The sequence below is a fragment of the Heterocephalus glaber genome, unplaced genomic scaffold (genome assembly GCF_053883595.1).
Source record: "Heterocephalus glaber isolate CG9 unplaced genomic scaffold, H.glaber_assembly_v1.0 deba00001569, whole genome shotgun sequence".
NCBI classification, from domain to species: Eukaryota; Metazoa; Chordata; class Mammalia; order Rodentia; family Bathyergidae; genus Heterocephalus; species Heterocephalus glaber.
Window position 1 is genome coordinate 3,719,127 of NW_028258354.1, and position 21,538 is coordinate 3,740,664.

Consider the following 21,538-nt stretch of genomic DNA (forward strand, 5'->3'; position numbering starts at 1 on the left):
GTTTTTGTTTTTGTTTTGAGACAGGGTTTGCTGTGTAGCTCAGGCTGGCCCTGAACTCACTATGTTGCCCAGCCTGGCCTCAAATGCTTGGTGATCCTCCTGCCTCAGCTCGGAATGCTGGGATTATAGGCGTGTGCCACCATCCTGCCTAACTAGCTTTTTTGTGCCTTTCTTGTGACAGGGTTTAGGAAGCAACAAGAACAGGCATCAGTTGTATTGCTGCTTCCTTCAACATAGATTTATTTTGGTGTCCCTGAAATTCCCAGCTTATTTGTTCGGTCTCACTTCTATGACACAGAAGTCTCATTCTGCTTTTGCTTTGTGACACCTTGGGCAAGCTTCTGGAACTTCCCCAGTTACATCTGCCACGTAGGTTTCGAGACTGTTGATTCAAACCAGAGTTGTCTGGAAAATGGGGGTTCATTTGATGTCTATAGCACCCTTTAAAGCACTTTTCGGTGCTCTTCTCACCAGTTCTGGTCGCATCTGCAGAAATTAGTAACACGTGGCTCTACTTCTCTTTTGGGTGTGGGTGAGTGAGTACTGAGGTTTCCTGGACAGCTATAGGGCAGATTTTTGACATTCTTGTGGCAGAAATAGGAATTACAGTTGTTATCCAAAGAGCTCGCTCAACATTGCCTGTTTATTTCCTCAGTACGTTGCTCCCAACAACATTACCATAATAAGCAAGCCCCAAATACTGAGAAGAACTCTGTTTGCTCCTACAAGTATCTTTATTTGAAAAATTAAAAATGCTCTGGCACATAATAGATCTGGGCATTGGATTCTGATGTTGGGGTATATGTATGCAAATAACTTTAGTGCTTTGTGGGTTAAATAGGTTTTAGAAATATTGATCTTAAAATTTAAAGCAAATGTAGGTTCTGGCATAGCATTAAATATTTTAAGCTTAGTTTTTTGGTTCTCTTTTGATTTCTCTAAATTGATGCAGTTTTGTGCTAAGGCTTTAGCTAAAAGGCCAAAATAGCCAAAAAAAAAAAAAAAAAAAAAGGGTTATTATAGGTCTGTAACAACCAAGGAGTGCAAGAATAAGAAAAAATGGAGAACATGCTGTGATTTTTAGACTCTTGTATATAGATAAGTAGCTGAATGCCAGGTAGAAGTTGGTAAATTCTTTCCCAATATTGACACTTTCTGCTCTCTTGTGGTCTTGTAATAGGCACAAGGCTTCTTGGCCTAGAAAAGCCCCCTTTCTTTCTTCAATTGGAGCTGTTTCCAGCCAGGCAAAGCAGCAAATTTTCCTCTTGTGATGCCGAACACAGACACAAAGTCACATTCAGAGAGATAATTCTAAGAGAAAATAAAGTTTCTAGTTAGAAGGAAGACATGGCATCTCTTAATGCCAGCAGAAGTGGGGGAGTAGGGGCAAGAGGAAGGCCTAGCTAGCTCTGCAGTGTGAAATAGAATTCTCAGGACAACTGTAATAGACTGAAATTGTTCATTGCAGAGGTTTCTTCGTGTTGTGGAGTTCCCTTGTTGCCTGTGGATAAAACTGGGCTTACTGCTCTTATAGTCCCAGTTTTTTGTGAGAAAGACGGTAGAAAAGGGTTATACAGGGCCGGGGGTTTAGTACAGTGGTGCTGCCGCCTGCCTTACAAGCACAAGGTCCTGAGTTCAATTCCAGTACCAAAAAAAAAAAAGGGTTATACATTATGGATTAATTAGATTTTGGCAGAACGAGGAATTAAAATGTTTTATGTCTTTAACTACTATTTTTATCCAGAACTGTAAAAAAATTCTTTTTAGGGGGTTGCTGGGGATTAAATCCAAGGCATGGTGCATGTTAACTAAGCACATGCTTTACCACTGAGCTATAACTCCAGTCCCCCAGAACTTTCCAAGTATAAGATCAGATGGATCTTAGAGCATACAATTCTGATATGATATCCTGATACAATGAATATTTTGTATTCAAATAAAGATTATTTATATGTGGCCTTTGTTTTCAAGAATGTTGTGGCTCAGATACTTAAGATTTGGTTACAGGGACCGGGGATTTAGCTCAGTGGTTCCGCCACCTGCCCTGAAAGTGCAAGGACCAGAGTTTGATTCCTCGTACCAAAAAAAAAAAAATTTGGTTACATAAGTCATTGTGAGAAATCCAGAGCCCTTTCCCAAATCACCTCTTTTAAGGGGAATATCATTCATTCAAAATAAATATGTTAATTCAGTCAACCAAAATTTCTGGAGTGCTTACTATCTGCTAGGCACTGTGTGAGGTACTAAAAAGCTGAAAATATGAACAGGACAGACAAGGGCCTTTCTCCTAAGGATATTACTAGAAGGAGAGATAGACAATGTGTTTAAAGGGACTGGAGCAAGGCTGTATAATATCTCCTTTGAGTAAGGCAAAGTACAAAGAGCAAATAAAGGATGGGTAGAAGAAATAAGGGGGATTGGATCTCTTATCAATGGGAAGGGGCGCAAGAGATGGAAAGGGGGAGGGCAAGTAAGAGTTAAGACGTGCAATGTACAATCACTTCTCGGCTTTTTGGTTGAGATCAAGTGTAGCTATGCCACGTGCAGGAGCCTAATAACCACTATGAATGTAAATGTCTCATAAACATGAGCTAAGAATAATAACAAAAATGAAAATGGGAAAAGGGGATTTAGAGATGAGGGAGGAAAGGGAAGAGGATTAAAAAAGAAACAAGCTGTGTTATGTACATGTTCCTACCCCCCAAGATGAATGTAAACAATGTGCAGCACACATGTACTAATAAAGGGACGAGGGGGTGAAGGAAAGCCTCTCTGGGCAAGTGATGAAGCTGAGACCTAAATACTGAGAAGGAGCTGGGTTTGACAGTCGGGGAGAATAATATTTGTTCAGGCAGGAGCACTAGCAAGTAAGTGTAAAGGCTCCAGGGCTGCGATGAGCATATCCAAGTAACAGAAGGACAGCCACTGGCTTAAGGGTAATAAGCGAGGAGGACAGTGGTATATGAGATGAAACCCGAGGGAGAGACAGGGGCCAGGTTGTAGGTCTTCGCATTCTTTTGCAGTGGTTAGCCAGCCAGGGTGTTTTAAACAGGGAAGTGAGTGACATGTTTACAGGATCCCTTTGGTCTTGGGGTTGGGGGCAGTACTGGGCATTAAATCCATAGCCTTGACACTGAGATAAATCTCTAGCTCTTTTTTTTATTTTGAGACAGTGTCTTACTAAAGTTGTTAAATTACCCAGACTAGGCTCTAGCTTGTATTCCTCCTGCCTCAGTTTTCCCAAGTGCTGGGATGATAGGTATTCACTACCATGCCCAGCTTGGCCATTATTCATAACTATTTATGTAAGGTGGAAACCAGTTCTACCATGGTAGTCCATGATGGGTGGATAGACTAGCAATAGAGAGATGGAGAGGAGTAGACAGAGACTCCCAGATGGATTGGATGGATTCATGTGGGAGGTGAGAAACGAATCAAGACCTTATTTTGGGGGTTGAACCACTGGGTAGCTGCTGAGATTTCCCTTGACTGAGTGCCTATGATAGGCCAGAACTGTTCTAGGCCATTTACTAAGACAGTGCTTTGCTGACAGGGTGGGGGTTACTTTCAACAGTTCCTTCAACCACTCACCTCTTTTTTGGCAGGGTTCACATCCTGAGGCAGCCCCTGAGTCTGACTTTTTAACAGAACTTCTATAGGGTAATATTTTGCCTCATTGTCACCAGAATTCAGGGAGAAGGTGGCATTCTTCATGTCCTAAGTAAGAGAAAAAAACTATTTAGTGTCTCATGTAATCAGTTTCACATAGGTATAACTTTCAACGTTTTGGCTTATGCCACTTCACCCTTTATAATCATCTTTCAGAAAGGTGGTCCCCAAAGCTGGCTGTATGTCAAAATCATTTGGGGATAATATATTCATGTTTTGGGGTCTTTCTTGGGGAAGCTGATTCAGTGAGTCCGGGATGAATCTTTGTAGCTGACTTGGCATACATTCTCTTCTTAAATCTAATGAATGATTATTTGGTGCTGGGAATTAAACCCAGGGCTTCATACCTGATGGGTAAGTACTGTACCACTGAGGTATACTTGTAACCCTAAATCTCTTTTAAATTTTTTTTTTTTTTTTTTTTTTGCTACCGGGGATCAAACTCGGGTCCTTGCGCTTATGCAGCAGGCGGCGAAACCACTGAGCTAAATCCCCGGCCCTCTTTTAAATATTTTGATCACACACCTCGTGGCATTTTTACTTAAGCCCTACATGTCCAACCTTTTGATGTCTTCAGATTGAAGCCATACTTTTCTTAAATAAAATTTAAAGACACTACATCACCAGTAACTTTGGAATCTGATTTGGTAGATCACAAAGGACAACACTGCCACTGGTGCTATACGCTTGTCCTGATGTTAAAGAGGTACTGGGCTCCTGTCTAGAGGGTCCACTTCTTTTAGCTGTTAAGACAGAGTAAATGGCCTAAGTTTGTGTGGACTCCACTGTCAGAAAGTGATAAAAATATCATTTGGGTTAGAAACTTATTTCTGAAAATTACTGCCAATAACTTTAATCTCTCTTGAAAGGGAGAGTTGAATAATAAAATTAATTTTTATTTTTGTTTTTCTTTTAGACAGCAAGTATAGTCTAAATTCTGGAAGGCAGTGAAATAAGGAACTTGGCTCTGAGACCTGCTTTTCTACTCATTTTTTTAAAATGTTGGAGCTGGGTACTGCCTGTAATCCCAACTTTGGTGATTGGGAATTCAAGACCAGCTTGGACTACATAATGAGATCCAGTCTCAAAAAACAAACCAAACCAAACCAAAACAAAGAAGGGGTAGTTCAGCAGTAAAGCCTTTGTGTAGCATGCACCAAGTCCTGGGTTCAATCCCCAGTACTGTGAAAAATGAACAACTTTATATCAAAATTGACAACTAGAATAATACTAAGAAGGACTTGGTAGGCATTTGCCCATGTGGCATCTGTAGCATTTGTTGTTTCTCTCTGGCTCTGAGGCTTCTCCAAGAGCAAAGCCCACTCACAGCAGTGATTTGTAGGATAGCAGCACCATCTCCCAGCTCTTCCTTTAACTGTTGGTATGATTTTCCTGCCTGAGAAGAGAGAGAAAACACAGGACGATAGGAGAGGGCCAACTTAAGCCTGATCTGTTATCTTCAAAAAAAGAAAAAAAAGCAGAAGGCATTTCAAAGATAAGTAAAAGATGAAAATTCTTCCTTCTGGGCCCATGTAGGGTAGAAAGACTCTTAAACATGGCCTACTTTTTTATGGTTCCCCATGACTCTTCCCTACTGGATCTAGGAAAGAGCAGCTGATTAGGCGTCAGAAAACCTGGCTTCCATCTACTGTGACTTTGGACAAATAACTTGTCCTCTTAGCTTCCTCATCTACAAAATGGGAAGCATAGTACCTGCATTGGCTATCAGTGTAGTTATGAAAATCAGAAAGCTGATGATGTGCTTAGATACATGATATAAACCAGTGATGGGAAACCTGTTAGAAGCCAAGTGCCCAAACTGCAACCCCAAACACACCTATTTATTTCAAGTGCCAACACTGCAATTAAACCTGATACTGAAGTTTTAGTTTAGAAAAAAACAACTCATACATTAACATCTTTTGTCTTTAAAGAAAAACAAATAATATATGTGCCATAGGTTCACCACCACTGTTATAAATTGTTATTTCACACTGCCCACTGCTTAGACAACTGTGAATGATCTAATTGAACTTGTTGCTATAGGGATAAGAGAGGAGAGAAGAAAAATAAAAAGCAGGAAGTGGAGTGGGAATGGGAAAAATGTTTTCTTGGCCCTTGAATCAGTACCTCGGCTGCCCCCCAACCTCTTAGTTCTGTGCTCCCCAGCAGAAACCTCTTCCCCAGGCTCTCTGTTCTTACACTCCATATGTGAGGGTCCCAGGCCAGGAACCAGCCTGTGAAATTGGGAGGCTCAAACCCCTGTTTGATGATCAGGATGGGCATGTCAGGGTCTCGGCCACTGGGATGAGTTTGCAGGTATTCCTGGGCAGTAGCAAGGGCCCTCTCCTTCTCTGTGGCATTGGCCTCAGCTCCAATCCACAAGAACACCTGGTGTACAGATTTAATATTTGTTAATGCGCTTGTAGCAAGGACCAAGTACTAGATCAATAACACTGCACATCTGTCCCACCCTGGCAATTCACAGCCCCAGAAAATATTCTCAACCTAATCTGTTCAGCAGAAAGATTTTCCCAGAACCAGCTTGATATTTGTGATTTTAATTGCCATATGTATCTCCCAAATCTACATCTCTATACCTGCATGCTCTCTGAACTTTAGTTCCTGAACCTAACTTCTTGTGAAACACACTTTCTTGGAGGACCAGAGCTGCTCTTCTTTGATTCCGATCCTTCTTTTGTATTCACAGGAGAAACCTATGTAAAGCACCATCTGGCCAAATCACTTACCTTAAACTGCTTGACATGGTAGGTCAGTCGTATACCTACTTCAGCTTCATCTCTTGTGTGCTTCTTAACTCTATCCTTTATCCTGATAATGTTTTCTATTTTGATCTTTTGTGCGCTATTTCCTCTGCCCAGAAGGTCTTCTCCATCTTTCTTTGCCAATTAAAGCCCACACATCCTTTGAGATTGAGCCTGGAAGGCTTAGAACCCCTAAACTGTGTTGAATGCCCTTAATTTGTGCTCCTCTGACCCCCTGTATGTACCTTCGTAGTGCAATGACGTTTCTCTGGTCACTCCTAGCAGCCTGTAAATTCTGAGAGCAGGGACCCTTCACCTGGGTGACACCCACATGACATGGTGGCTGATATGGAGGAGATGCTTAACATGTTTGCTGAGCTGAAGAAAATGGTATCTTTTTCACACTCCTTGGTCCCCTAAAAGGGTCATATTCTCTAGATTTGGTGCCTGTTGCTCCTGATTCTAAGATAAAGAAGGACAGGATGATAGGATGGCCTAATTTCCCCAGAGCAAGGTGGGAATGCTTCCTCCCAAGGTGGTGAGTTTTAAACATCATTCTCTTCTCTGACTTGGTAAAAAGCAGACTCTTCCTTTGGTCTCCACTGACCACTGCTTTACTTGGGGATTGCCCGGGGCACCTCTGGATTTCTTCTGGCTGGGGATATTACAAAAAACAGCCTAAACTATGGGGATCTTTGCCATTTGTTCTGAGATCTGTTACTGAGGTCTTACCTGGTCCCAGGTATCCAGGAGCATCACATCACCTGGGTTCAGGTCATCCTGGGTGAAGTCTGTGATCTCGGAGACAATGAACTGGCCAGTCTTATTGGAACATTCAAAGAGACGGGACTGGACATCTAGAATTTCCTGCTGTAGTCTGCAAGAGAATCCATTTAGAGGCAGGAAGCCACATAGAAATCATGTTTTTGGAACTGAAAAAAATCTTAAAGTTCGCATACCCTATAGGTGGGGGAGCTAAGGAGGGGGAGGCTATGTTCTTGTACCTTTTCTCATTGGCATAGGGAGTTTTTCCTCCTAGCAGGTCCCAGAACTCAGCTGACTCCTGGCCTTCAGCCACAGTTTCCTCGGTGCCATCACAGATTACTGTGGCCAGCTGCTTCGCCATGGCCCGCTCATCCCCACTGGAGCCCTGACAGCAGGGCAAGGAGAGCAGACATGAGTCCCTTGGGCGCCCTCAAGTGGGAAGAGGCGCTCCCGAGACCATAACTGATGTGATCAGGGTCAGCTACGGAGCTCACTGCCTCAGGACAGGGAGACGGGTTTTTTTCTAGGACTGGGAAGAGGGGAAGGAAGACTGACTGTGGTGGCAAAGAACAAGAATAGACTCCAAAATCCACAGCGAATGTTGAGTCACCTTTGCTTCAGTTTCAGCTGGAAGTTTAGAACCTATTTTTGATTCTTTTTTTTTAGAGAAAAAAATTTAAATTATGTACAACTGACTCTGTCACATTTCCATGAGGCTTGACAAACATGTAGAATCATGTTCGCACCGTGACAATACAAAACTGTTTCCTGGGCCGGGGATTTAGCTCAGTGGTTCCACCACCTGCTGTGCGAGCACAAGGACTGGAGTTCGATCCCCAGTACCAAAAACAAAACAAAACAAACCTGTTTCCTCAGTCCTTGCCTGAATTTCCTTTGGAGTCAAACCCTCCCCAAATCCTTAGTCACTGGCAACCATCTGTTCTCCATCACTATAGTTCCACCTTTTCCAGAATGTCACAATATTTAGCTTTTCAATCTTGCTTCTTTCACTTAGCATGAACTGGAGATTCACCCATGTTAGTGTGTTTATCAGTGGTTAATTCTTTTTCATTGCTTGTAGTATTTCATTGTTTGATGTACCACTGTTTATCTGTTTTCCAATTAAGTGTTTCTAAGTGATTATTAGTAAAGGTGCTATACACATTTATGTATAGCTTTTTGTTTGAAGGTAGTTTTAAAACAATTTCAGATGGGTAAATACTCAGGAGTAGGATGGCTAGATCATATTATAAATATATACTTAACTTTATAAGAAATTGTCAAACTATTCTCTAAAATCTGTGCCATTTTTCAGTCCTACCAGCAAAACGTGCGAGTTCCTATTGCTTTGTATCCTTGGTCTTATATTGTTAGCATTTTTGCCATCTAATAGATGTGTAGTGGTATCTCATTGTAGTTTTAATTTGTATTTCCCTAATGATCAATGATGTCAAGTATCTTTTCCTACTCAGTTGCCCCCATACACACACACACACACACACACACACACACACACACACAAACACACATCCTGAGTTGGAGACTTGAGCTATGTTGCCCAGGTTGGCAATTAGTAATCCACATCCCTCAGCCTCCCAAGAACAGTACTAGGATTATGGCCACATGCCATTGTATCTGGGTTCAATTTTCTTTTGTAAAGCAATTTTAGTGCTTTTAAAGGGACTAATGAATCAACAGCATCACATTTTTTGTGTTTTTGTCCTGTGTTAGCCACCTGTTCTGTTACAAAACTCCAAACTCATGTGGGAGGATAGAGTTATCTAGCCCTTGTGAGAGTAGAAATTTATGGGATGTAAACAGGGATGTCAGTGAGTTTTTAATGGAGGTCAGATTGTGGAGAATGTTGGTATTTCCTTTGAAGGTTCTTTAGGAAAAAGGCTCTTTTCTTTGAGAACAACACCAGCCTATTATGTATTCTTCAGTTCCTTTGACCCTGCTGACTAGGAACAAAGGTGAGGGATAAGAGGGAAAGGGATGGGCTCCAAGGGGCTCATCTGACCGCTGGGCCCAGCCCTCCTACCTTGCCATACCACAGGTAGTGCTCTGCCTGGGTTCGAAGCAAAAAGACATCATTGGAATTTAAGGAAGAAGCAAAGGCTGAAACTTCCACTGCCTTGGTGTTAAATTTGTCATTTCCTTGAATCTGGAAGAGTCTTACTGGAGGGTCAGGCTCTGCATTTCCCTTCCTAGAAGTCCCACCCTAGAGAGAAGAAAACCAGAGTCCAGATCTATAGAACACCATTCAAGCACTAAGCTGACTGTTGTAGGAAATGTGGATGAATCTGACACCATCTTTGCCCTTCAGGAACTTCTACACTAACTGGAAAGGGTCAAGGTGAGCTGGGGTTTGGGAACCAATAATATTTCCTGCTCTCTTTCCTTCCTTCTGGGTCATATTATATATTCCAGTAGTCCAGGTTGGTAATCCTCCTGCCTCAGCCTCCCAAGTGCTGGAATTACATATATACTACTTCACCCAGTGATATCAGCTTTCATTCTGAGAACTTTGTCATATGCAGGCTCTGTGACTAGTGCCTTACACTTCATTGATCTTCATGATAACTCTATGAAGTAGGTATTATTCAACAGTTCAGATGAGGAAACTGAGATTTAGAAACCTGGCTAATAAATGACAAGATAGGACTTGCCCCAAACTTGTGTGATTATCCAGCATGTGATATTATGCATTATCTGCTAGGGCTTCAGCCAGGGCTTCATGGAAGAAGTAGATGTTATGGTTTATATCTCAATGTCCCCCAAAAGTTTTATACACTCATAGGTGGGGCTTTGGGGAGGTGATTGGATTACAGGGATGTGATACTCATGAGTGCATTAGTCCACTGATGAACTTATAGCTAAATGTGATAATGGGAGGTGGCTCACTTGGGACGTGGCCTGGAATGGTCTATCTCCCTCCCTCCTCCTTACTCTCTCTCTGCTTCCTGTTGCCATTCCATGGACTCTTTCTCCCCGCTATGCCTCTCTGTCATGCTGCCGTGCCTTGGAGCCAGCAGACTACAGACTGAAACCTCTACTAATTATGAACCAAAATAAACCTTTCCTGGGCTGGGGATTTAGCTCAGTGCTTCTGCCGCCTGCCTTGCAAGTGCAAGGACCTGAGTTCGATCCCCAGTACCAAAAAAAAAAAAAAAAAAAAAAATCAAAGGACCAGGGGCTGGGGATTTAGCTCAGTGGTTCTGCTGCCTGCCTCACATGCTCAAGGACCGGGGTTCAATTCCAGGTACAAAAAAAAAACAGAGAGAACCTTTCCTCCTTAGAGTTGTAGGTGTCCGGTATTGTGTCTCAGTGATGGGAAAGTAGCTAAGACACGGGGCTTGAATTTAAGAGGAATATCTGAGGGGTGGGTGAGGTATGGCACATTCGAGGTCTAGAGAGGAGACCCACCTGACTGGAAAGGAGGGTACAGGTCAAGAGTGGAGGGTAATGCCCTGCACAAGTAGTAGTAGGGGTCAACTTATGAACGCCCTTCAATGTGAATTAGACAATCCTTTGGACTTGAAGCTCCAAGCATTTGGGATTTCCTTGAGTGTTTTAGACTCACCCCCTACTTTGTGTCTAACTCAAACCTGGCTTCCCACCCTACCCACCCCACGCCTCCTCATCTCTTGGGCAGCTTCCTTCTGGTGTGTTAGTTCTGAGCTTCCTGCTCATGGTGCAGTTTTATCCAAGGGTCATTACCTCATAGATAACAAGCTTTCCTTGGAAGATGGCCATGAAGTGGCGTGGCTCCTTCCCCATGCTGACCCGAACCTGCACAGGGGATCCATCAAATTGCCGATCCAGCTCTACTGCCTGGTATGCTGAGGCTGCTAGCTCATCCTGTGAGGCATGGCGGCCCTGCAGTGGTGAGAGCAGTGTGATGGGCCCTTTCTCCGTGCCCCAGCTGGGGAGCCCAGGGAGTATTCGATCCAAAGCTGAGAGCTTGCTCCAGGCCTACCTGCCAGATGTACAAGATGTAATGCGGCCTCCCATTCACCTCATACGTATAGAGAATCAAATAGCAGTCTCCCCCATAGAAGAAGCCGTACCACTGATGCTCCACGGGCACCAGCTCCAGGTTCTCAATTCGCCAGACCTGGGCATGAAAGACAGTTCCCCAGAGATGGGCATCCTGTTCAGAGAGCGCTGGTGAAGGGAACTGGGCCATGTGTAGCGAGAACTGGGTGGGCAAGGTGCTAACATTCACTCCAAGGACCCCTCCACATTCTTTTCTTCTCTGCCAGTGCTCAGGGTTCATCACATTTGCATGATTTGAATCCTGAGACTGGATTATCCAGGTCAGGTGCACCCTGCTGCACGGGCTAGTTCTTTGTAGGCTGAACTATGATTTGAATATATCTGCCAGGTGAGTTATCAATAGCACATGTGGGGAGTTTCTTTTCACTTCCCTGAAGCATTGTGGGGAAACTCTATCAACTCACAAGCCTCTTTGAGAATACTGAGGTGCCCAAGGGGGAAAAGAAGCAAAGCAGACAGAATCACCTGCCCTCCGGTACAGCAGGAACAGCTGAGAGGGCCAGTGCCACTATCATCAAGCTCACCTCCACTTTCCCGTTGCCATCATCCACCATCCTTTCCTGGGCAGCTATCTCTGGCTGAGTGTGGAGTAGAGTCACATCAAACTTGTCCTGGAAAACTTTAGCTGTAGAGAAGGGATTGGGAAAATCCGAGTAAGCAAAAATCACCCATGCCTGTCTTCTTAGAGCTAGCAGTGAGAGGACGCTAAGGGGAGAATCTCACCAATTTTACCAATGCTGAATATTTTCCCCAGGCCCGTGGTCTGGTCCTTCACTGACCACTTCTGGAACAGCTGCTTGAACATGGCTGACTCAGCACCATCACTGACAGTCTCCACGTTGGTGCTGCTGGGGTAGCCCTTCATCTTGATGAAGCCCTGTGCCCCAACCACACAAAGGCAGGTCAGCCAGGGACTATACTGAGTTCTTCGCTTGTCTGGTAATCCGCCCCTTGAAACCAGTTGGTAAGATCCCTCCTGTCTGGGAGTCAGGATCAAATTCTAACTCACTTCCATCTGACCTCCAAGTTACCTGCCTCAAAAAATAACTGAGTGGGACATTTTGACTTCTCTTCATTGGTCTGTTGTGATTACGTTATGACTGTTTTCGCACGACTTCCTAAGCTGTGTTCTTTCAGCACTGGGTGTAACTCTGCGGACTTTCTGTCACAATCACTTGCTCATTTATTGCTTTGTAAGTGCATCTTGCTTGGGTCATCTGGTGTGTCTAAACAAGTTCATAAACTCCTTGAGGACAGGACCATTAACCGTGATGTGACATTCCCTTCAATAGCAATAGTCATCTGTTATGGAGCAGATGCTGTGTGCCAGGTACTATTCTGAGTGCTTTTCAAGTGATATTTAATCCTCACAACCACCCCGGAAGATGGGTATTAACCTTGTGTTAGTATAAGAAAATTGAGGCTCAGTGGTGTTCAGTAGTCTTCCCCGGAGCACTCAGCTGAAAAAGATATAACCGAATTTGAAGCCTAATTTGTATTTGTCTAACTCTGAAGTCCATGCACATAACCACAATGTTCTATGCTCACATGATTAGAATGGCTGCCTGCACACATCTGAAATGATACTGGCAGAATTACTGCACATCTATAGCTCCTACCAGGGCTTTAGACATGGCTGCCTGTTTCTCAACCTTTGTGGCTCCTTTTCCTTTCCACACGTATATCTTGGCTCCACCTTGGTCCAGGATGTAGCAGTCCTGAAGCAGTCAGAGATAAAGATGGTTATGGCTGCTCAAGACCAGAAGGAAGGATTTGCCCAGGGTCTGCTTCTGATACCAGGTCTGGCTATCCCAAGAGAGGTTCCCTCAAGTGCTACTTACATCATGGTTCAGTAAGTCCTGGGCCAGAGGCCTCGTGGATACCTCTGTGACTGCCAGATGCCCTGCTGAGTCTGAGACACTGGAGAAAGGGAGAAGTTAGCTTGTACCTTCTCTTCTACAAAGCATCCTGCAGTCACCTTGATGTTTTAGTGTGGAGTTTCTGGGTAGCATTTGATTTAAGACATGCATGGCTTGTATGCAGACAGGAATGTACAGGGGAGGGAGGTTCTGGGCTCCTTCCAGGAGCTGAATTGGAAAAGGACCAAGGAGCCAGGCACAGTAGCAGATGCATGTAATCCCAGGACTCTGGGAGGCTGAGGCAGGGGGATCACAAGTTCAAGCCCAGCCCAGGCAACTAAGTGACTTAGGGAGACCATGTCAACTGAGAACACCAGGCTGCTACACCTAAAAGAAGGAGCCAAATTGAATGCCTGGTTTTCTAGGTGACACTTCCCTTCCACCAGCTTCCAATCAGCAGCCAAGTTTTGCTACTCACTGATACAACGTGATATTTGACTTTTGCTGCTGATCTATGATTTCATCAGGGACTGCAGGCTTGATAATAGAGCGTCGGCCAAGGGTGTCCTGAAGGACCGTCATCAGCTCCGGGCTGGCTGCCTCCTTGTCCCCCTCAATCACTCCTATTTCAGCACGGCCCCCTCGCTCTCTGTCTCGAATATCCTTTGCCAGAAGCATAGCCTATCAAAGAAGCCCAAGGAAGCATTCAGCTCATCTGGGCCCCTTTCTGCTTGACTGCTCTGGTGGGGAGCATCCTGGAACCCAGGCACAGAGTTATTCTGATGCTGAGGAACCCTGGGGTGAGTCATACACTTGACCTGTCAGCAAGACAGCCCGCTTGTTGGACGTTGTGGTGCATGCCTGTAATCCCAGCACTTGGGAGGCTGAGGCAGGAGGATCACTGTAAGGCCAGCCTGGGCTACATAGTGAGTTCAAGGGCAGCCTGAATTACATAGCAAGACCCTGTCTCAAAAAACAAAACAAACAAAACAAAACCAACTAACCAAACAAACAAGAAAGACAGCTTGCTCAAAGGGAGGGGTCCACCTTGAATTTTGGGGATCATCATGGAAACAAAAGGGAAAAGGCACCAGAGAATCCAGCCCCAGGGCCAGGCCTGAGGCAGAGTAGAGAGTCCTGAGGAAGAGTCATACCTTCAGGCGTTCCCCACTGTTGCTCTCTGGGCCATTCCACTGTATTATGACCTTCCCGAGGTCCAGCAAAAAGACATCGCCTCGGTTAAAACTGTCCCAGCTCATTTCCACCTGCAATTGAGAGGCACACAGAGCTCAGAAAAATTCATAGGTACCAGGTAGAGAAGCCCTGGGTGCAGGACAGTCAATGGGCAGGACTTACCTCAGTGGCCCTGATGTTTCTCTTCCCCTTCACGTGTAGCAGCCGCTTCACATCGTAGGTGTTGGTCTCCACATGCTTCATCCCAGAGGCCATGCCCCCCTTTTTGTAGCTGAGGAAACATCCATTATTTATGGAGCACCTGCTGTGCATTAGGTTCAGGTAAACTGCTGTGAATTACACAGATGTAGCCTCCACCCATGTGGGTGACAACAACAAACCCTCAAGGTAGCTGCTGCCCTAAGAGCAATTAATACACTGCTGCACTGAAGGGCTTGTTTTGTTCTAGGAACCGTCTAAATATCAGTGTGCAATGGAGGGAGGGCTGTAAGTCAGGCAGAGGCAGAAACATTAATGATACCACTGGGCCTGGGATTTAGCTCAGTGGTTTCCGCCGCCTGCTGCGCAAGCACAAGGACCCGAGTTCGATCCCCGGTACCAAAAACAAAACAAAACAAAACAAAAAATGATACCATGGCCTTGGGACCACTCCAGGAATCAGCTCTCCTGCCTCTGCACTCACACCCAGGGGGCTCCAAACCAGGTGTCCTGCACTTCAGGGGATGCAGCAGGCAACCCCAGAGCAGAGGAGCTTATCTTCAGGCTTCCTTCAGGCAGTGCCCTGTGCCTAGCAGGTCCTCAGTGAAGACTGCCAACCTGCTAGGAGCTGGCCTTGACCCAGCCTCAGAGTTCCTGAGCTCATTGGAACCCTCTTCTCTGTTTTAATCTCAAGTGCAAAGTTTTGAGTTAATTAAACTCCTCAGTTCATGGAGCATTAGCATCACTGGCCTCATAAGCCTCTCTCGTGTTCAGTGTCCATGCATTCCCTTTGACCTGTGTGCCCTCCTCCCATTCCCCTCCCCATCTCAGGCTTCCATTCTGCCAGTTTAACAGTTCCTTTTATTTTTATTCTAATAAAATATGTCCTGTTGCTTGTATGCATTATATTTGTAAAAAGAGGTTGATATTTAGTGTTTCTTGCTTTGCTCACTATGCACCATGTCTGTGAGACGCATCCCAGTGTCAGGTGTGTGTCGTCTGGTGCTTCTGCTATGCAAGCCCAGTCTTCTGGTGATGACATCAATGTTGCCCAAAGCTTTCTATCACCATTAATCATTCTATTACGAGTATTCCGGTTTGTGAGCTCTTATGGACCTGAGTATGTGAGGATTTCTCTAATTGGAATTTGCTTTAGTGGCACTGATACTTTCCAGAATGAAGTGCCAGGCCATACTCCCACCAGCAGTGCACCAGGCTCCCATTTACCCACAGCCTGGCTAGCACTTGGCACCACTCAGCTCTCTCATTTGTGCTACTCTGATAGATGAAAGTGAGAGCTTTGTTTTGCTTTTCATTTCTTGGGATTACTTTCTTTATATTTGTACTGGCCCTTTGGGTTTCCTCTTCTGTAGACTGCTGCTTCTGTCCTTGCTGTGTGTCAGCACTACTCACATGATGCCCTGCTTGAAGTAGCCATGGAAGGTGTCGGACTCGTGGTACTGGACCTCTCGGTGCTGCACAGGGCTGCCTCCCAGGTAGTCATCTAGCTGTGTGGTATAGATGGCTGCACAGCTCTGCTCATCCTGGGAGGAGTCTTTCCCGATCCAGAAGTGGATGTCCTGGGAGAGGAGACTGCCCACTTGCCGAGTCTGAGGTACAGCCAGAGAGATCAGGTCAGGGGCCAGCTCACCTCCCCTTTGTTGCTGGACCCTCTGGCATGGGGTGAATGCAGCCTACACTGGCTTGCATCCTGCCTTGGCAGGCTCAGGCCCCTCTCTGTCTCTGGACTGGGTACTGGAGCCGCCCTGTCCCCTGGGCAGACCTGCTATTGTGGCTCAAGCTTTGATAGCCCAAATTCCTCCGCACACTTGGGAGAGTTGACAGCTTGTTATTTCTACAATAAATGGAGACCACAGGGGACTTTTTCCCAAATGGACCGCAGACTCACCTTCCAGGTCTCAGCTGCACATCTGGTCATGCACAGCTGGTCTGCACGTCTGTGTGACCCTGACAGTGCTGTTCATGGGCGATATTGTTTCCTCCACTAGAATGAGCACTTCAAGGCCACAGGCAGGCCTTATGTTCGGCCTTCCCCACAACTCTTTAGTGTGGTGCTTGGGCCCTGGGAGGAAGAAGTGCTACTCATGGGCAGCTTGTGGAGGGTCAGGCTGAGGGCCCCATGCCTGCCCTCTGATGCAAAATGAAAAGCTGAGGGGCTGGGGATTTAGCTCAGTGGTGCAGTGCCTGCCTTGCAAGCACAAGATCCTGAGTTTGATCCCCGGTACTGCAAAATGAAAAGCTTAGGACTAACAGTGGCCTTTCACAGTCAGACTGGAGGCATGATCTACACAGCACTGGGCAAGAACTGAGACGAATACCAGGAACCCGCATTCTTCCCTTACCAGCAGATCACTCAACAGAGCCCAGGAACTAACCGGCTCTCAGGGGAGAAGCCACAGGAAAGAGGAGGGTAGTGCTCACCGAGAGGATGATGTAGCAGTCGCCCTCATAGAAGTTGCCATGGGCACTCAGGGACACCAGTGCCAGCTCCATTTTCTGGAAGGACAAGGGATGTACAGAGGCAGCGTTCTCTCTCTTCCTATCCGCACAAGCCTCCCTCAACACTGTTGTTGGCACAGGTGGAAGGAGAGAAGGGAGATGTCCCCAGCACTGGGGTCATGTGCCTGCTGCTCTGGCTTCTGTGAGCTCTGCCTGCAAAACCCTGGATCCAAGTCTGAGTTCTGTCCTGGTTTTCCTTTTCCTGTCCTCCCCATGCCATGCCTGGTCTCATCTCACCCTACCGTGTGAGCCTTATGAACCACTTAGGCAGCTCTTTGCAGGGGAAGGAGGAGGATGTAAACTGTCGAGTGCCCTACCCCCAACCCAGTAGTCATGTTGGCCAGGCCTGCTCCCCTGGGAGTGTGGAAGTGGGGAGCCTACCAGCCTTGAGAGTGCCTGCAGATGCCAGACTCCATGCCATGTGTCCCACTTCTAGAGTCTGGGCTGGGGCCCTGATTTGTCACTGTATACTGTTCGTCCTGGGAGGGTCATTCACACAGCCTCAGAGATAATTTTCATCACTCTCTCCAAGTGAGGTCAACCTGCAGGCACACTATGTGTGTTTTATTTAGAGTATGTGTGTTAAATGTAAGAAAATTAAATATACTACAATTTCGGTAACTCCACCTTAGTACCTATTCATTTTTGAGTAAACTCGGAGACTTAAAACAATGGATGAGACCTGGGTCTCTTCCAAGCTCTGAGAGCCTGCCTGAAGTCTGTGACCCACCTTTCGTAATTGAGGAGAGTAAAGGGAGACTTCACTGCTGGTTTTATACAGCAGCAAATGGACTTGGTGAGGTGTCCTCACATTGGACAGGTGGAGCTACCCAGCCCAGAACTCTGGGCTCAGTCACTCTAAGGGACCCATGCCCAGGGTAGGGAGGGGGGAGGGATGAGCAACACCCCATCTGTGCCACATCCTGTCAATGCTTTGTAGGAGCCAGAGTCCAGTAGATGTGTTCCATGTTCCATTTCTCTGATGGGAGTGCCCAGGAGCCTCCTGGGAGAGTCCCACCCATCTTTCCAGGACATGAACTGATAGTGCAGACTCACTGAGCAGATGGCTGGATAAAGGACAAGCCAAGTTTTGCTCAGAGCCCTGATTTCCAGAACTAAGAGCATTTCTTCTACCTGCTACCTACCTGCTTTGAGCACCAGGGAAGGGACAAGGATGGGAAAATATGCACTTTGATGCTGCCTCTCACTGTTCTCAAACCATGGACTCAGGAGGGCTGGAAGGCTGTTATCTAGCAGCCGCTGGTAGCCAGATTCTGCCCGCAGATGCCAGTGGTCAGGTGTAGGGTTCCCAGCTCACCTCGATCCTCCATGTGATGATCCCAGGGTCGTTGCCCACAGCCCTGAAGGCATTGCTCAGAGACATGGTGCTTGTCTTTCCAGGACTGAAACATCAGAGCAAGAGGTGATCCCCGTCATGCCAGGCATCAATCCAGCTTTCCTAAGTCAGTTTCCAACCCATCCGCCATCCTACCATGTCCTTGTGGCATGCACATCTGCATGCCATTTCACCATGACAGGGGAAACGACTCAAGTTTACACAGTGAACTTGGCTGGCTTGGTCCCACCTGCAAGTCTTGCTTCTAACCTGCCACTTCCTTTGTAAGAGCCTGGGAGAGCCCCAGGGGCCGGGGGTGGGGGGATAAATATGTTAAGCACCATGTTCACTCATTTTGCATACATTATCTCATTTAACCCTCAAGTGAGCACATTTTCTTCATCTCATGCTGTAATAAAGTTCAGGCTTAGAGAGGTTAAAGAACCGGCCTGAGGGCATATAGTGGAATGAGATCCGACCTTAAAACCTGTGCTTTCAGCCACTTTGACATATTGAGACCCTTCTTAGGCTTATCTAAATTCTGTGACATGTGGGGAGAAACTCTGATTAGAAAAACTATTTCCAGACTGGGTAGCTTTCTACCACTTTCTTTCCCCCTACTCTTCCCAGATCTGTTTTTGAGGTCCTTTCCAGGTCACCTCTTTGACCTGCTTTTTGGGATTTTCTTTCTTTTTTTAAATTAACTATCCTAAAGCTTTACCCTCTCTGCCTGTCGTGTGACTAATATATTCCCTGGGCTTTTCGGGATAAAAGAGAAAGTAAAATGGCAGGGCTGGGGTTGGGACAGAGGGTTCTGGGCACTGGCACAGGAAGGTGGGTGTGGCCTGGCCTTGCCAGTGGGGTAGGTGGGTCTTTGCCCCCCTCTTACACAGATAATTTGAAGGCTTCCCATTCCTGGAGCCTGAGCAAGGCAGGTTTGGTTTTTGTTGTTTTTGTTTTTTTGGTATCGGGTATTGAACTCGGGTCCTTGTGCTTGCGCAGCAGGCAGCGAAACCACTGAGCTAAATCCCCGGCCCCAACAAGGCAGGTTTGGGAGATGAGGAAGTGGTAAAAAGTCTGAGAGGCTCCCAGGCTTTCTGTCGTCAAGGGGTGGTGTGGTTTGTTAGGAACCCGTACATGTCCAGGTCTTCTATGAGCTTTATGTCATTTATCTCCCTGGGTAATTCCTGCTACCAAGGCCTTCAGTCTGACAATATGGATCACAAATAAACATGACATTAGTTTCTCCCAAAAGGATAAATGATGGGATGGACTTAAAAATTGTACCTAGGAAGAACCATATGGATTTTCGCTATTTGGAGGCATATGGCACTTGGTAAGAGGAAAATGGGTAGGGGTGGGAGTGGAGCTCAGGCCATTTTCCCAGTATATTCAAGGGCCTGGGTTCAATTCTCCCCCACCCCCCACACAGATGAGCATATCTGACCATTCTTTTTCTTGAGCCTGGGTGGATGAAACCAGGTTTGGAGAATATGTGCCATTATCTAGTATGGACTTTGGCAAAGAACAAAACAAAACAAAAATGAAAGAGCAAACTCCCTTTATTGTACTGCTAGAACAAGACTAAAGCAGGGCAATGATTTGGAGCAGCCAGTTTTGAGGATTTAATTCAATAATTTACGCAACCCCGCCCTGTACCACTCAGAACTGCCAGGAAATGTTTGGGTTTTCTCCAAACCCTAGATTTCAGACATTAAAGGCAAAAAAAGCATGGCCCGACTAGGGGAAGGGGACGAGGGCCAATTAATTCCTTCCTTGGAGACAGGGTGTCAACTTGGTAAAAGCTAAACCAACTGAAATTAATCAGGATGATGGGTCTTCGACCCCAAAAGCAGTCCCACTTTGCAGTAGAATTCAAAATCAAGGAGCTCATGGGGCCAGGGACCACAAATGCAGTAGAGGACTTCTCCAAGAAGGACTTCTTACCACACTGAACACCCAGAAAACCTAATTCCTTCTGCAATATCAAAATCCCCCCAAAGCTGGATGTCTCCTTTCCAAGTCCTAGTTTGTTAACTCAATATCCTCTGAGAGTAGTCCAGAGATCCCTGGAGTGGGGTGCAGTAAAGAAATTCCAGGTTAAAAGCTTTCCTCTCACAGAGATCCCCTTATGGTTGGATCCCAGAGGAAGGTGGGTTCAACTTGTCTTCCCCACTTTGGAAATGTGTCCTACTCATTCAATGAGCTAAGAATGGCCTCTGTACTTCTCAACAGGAAGTTTGCAAAATTGACCCAAAACAACTAGTTGAATCCTTTAAAAGCCTCATCCCAGAAGACAAAGCCAAGGAAATTTCATTCTCTTTTCCTTCATTCAATAGGATTGTTCAACTGATTAACAGTCATAAACCAAAGACCTTACCTTCTCTGGTCTTCAGTTTTCTACTGAGTAAGCAGCAGCAATATTGAAGAGCTACCCCAAGCAGCAGCCTCCAGGTCTGGCAGTCTCAGCCTAATGGCTGCACAGACTGGGTTATATTTGCTTGTATTTGCATCTTTACTGCATTTTCCTAGTCCTGGCCAATCACGGCCAACCTAGCCCTGGGCTTGACTTATTCAAACCAGAAGGAAAGCTTTGTCTGTTCTTATTCAAAACAGCAAAAACAAGGAGAGTGGAGTTTTAAGGGCTTCTTTTAACTCCAGCTCCACGCCTTGATCTATTGATTTTTTTTTTAAGTGCAGAGCCCATCAATAATGCAAAAAGAGACAGAGAGGATATGAAATTTGCCATATTGTATATATGAATGCATTATGCTGATGACAGGAGCAGAAGCTGGAGCTGCCTATGTGTGCCTGGAAGTCAGGGCTGGCAGAACCTCCCTGAGAAGCTTCTGGGCAATTCTTAAAGGTGGAAGTCTGAGAAAGGGGTCAGGAAAGTCCGTGGGCGTCTCCACCAGCCCAATGAACACCTGAAAGCCTACTATGTGCCAGGAACCACGCTGGGTTTTGAATTTCAGGGTTCTGGGTTTGTCAACATCAGAGAGGGGCACAGGAGAATCAAGACTCGTGTCCTTAGGGCTTCTGGTTCTTGCCCAGCAGTCAATAGGACACCAAGGTGCTTGTTAAGCACTTGGATAGCAATGGAGTTGGCTCCAAATAGGGGCCACGGAAAAGTAATGGAGTTCGACTTCTGTAACCTTGACTGGAAGCCCGGT

At 45.8% G+C, this 21,538-nt stretch overlaps 1 protein-coding gene across 1 annotated transcript; it reads right to left on the reverse strand.

Annotated features, from left to right (window-relative positions):
• Window positions 1–51: 51 nt before the first annotated feature.
• On the reverse strand, window positions 52–21,491 carry Avil (advillin). The gene is made up of 20 exons (XM_004861163.4): window positions 20,746–21,491; window positions 18,348–18,432; window positions 16,952–17,026; window positions 15,923–16,119; window positions 14,474–14,582; window positions 14,272–14,382; window positions 13,596–13,798; window positions 13,100–13,178; window positions 12,878–12,976; window positions 11,982–12,135; window positions 11,783–11,883; window positions 11,179–11,316; window positions 10,920–11,078; window positions 9,241–9,420; window positions 7,439–7,584; window positions 7,167–7,311; window positions 5,872–6,060; window positions 4,997–5,065; window positions 3,592–3,717; window positions 52–1,311 (listed from the first exon to the last, which is right to left on the reverse strand). The coding sequence occupies exons 2-20, from the start codon at window positions 18,411–18,413 to the stop codon at window positions 1,198–1,200; spliced, it is 2,460 nt and encodes an 819-aa protein (XP_004861220.1). The 5' UTR covers window positions 18,414–18,432; window positions 20,746–21,491; the 3' UTR covers window positions 52–1,197.
• Window positions 21,492–21,538: the final 47 nt, after the last annotated feature.

Coding starts and splice junctions, on each gene's coding strand:
- Avil (XM_004861163.4), bottom strand. CDS start 18,413: ATGTCTCTGAGCAATGCCTTCAGGGCTGTGGGCAACGACCCTGGGATC. Junction 13,799..14,271: donor ACAGTGGGGAACGCCTGAAG/GTATGACTCTTC, acceptor CTTCTTTGATAG/GCTATGCTTCTGGCAAAGGA. Junction 13,179..13,595: donor TCAAATATCACGTTGTATCA/GTGAGTAGCAAA, acceptor CCCTTTCTCCAG/TGTCTCAGACTCAGCAGGGC.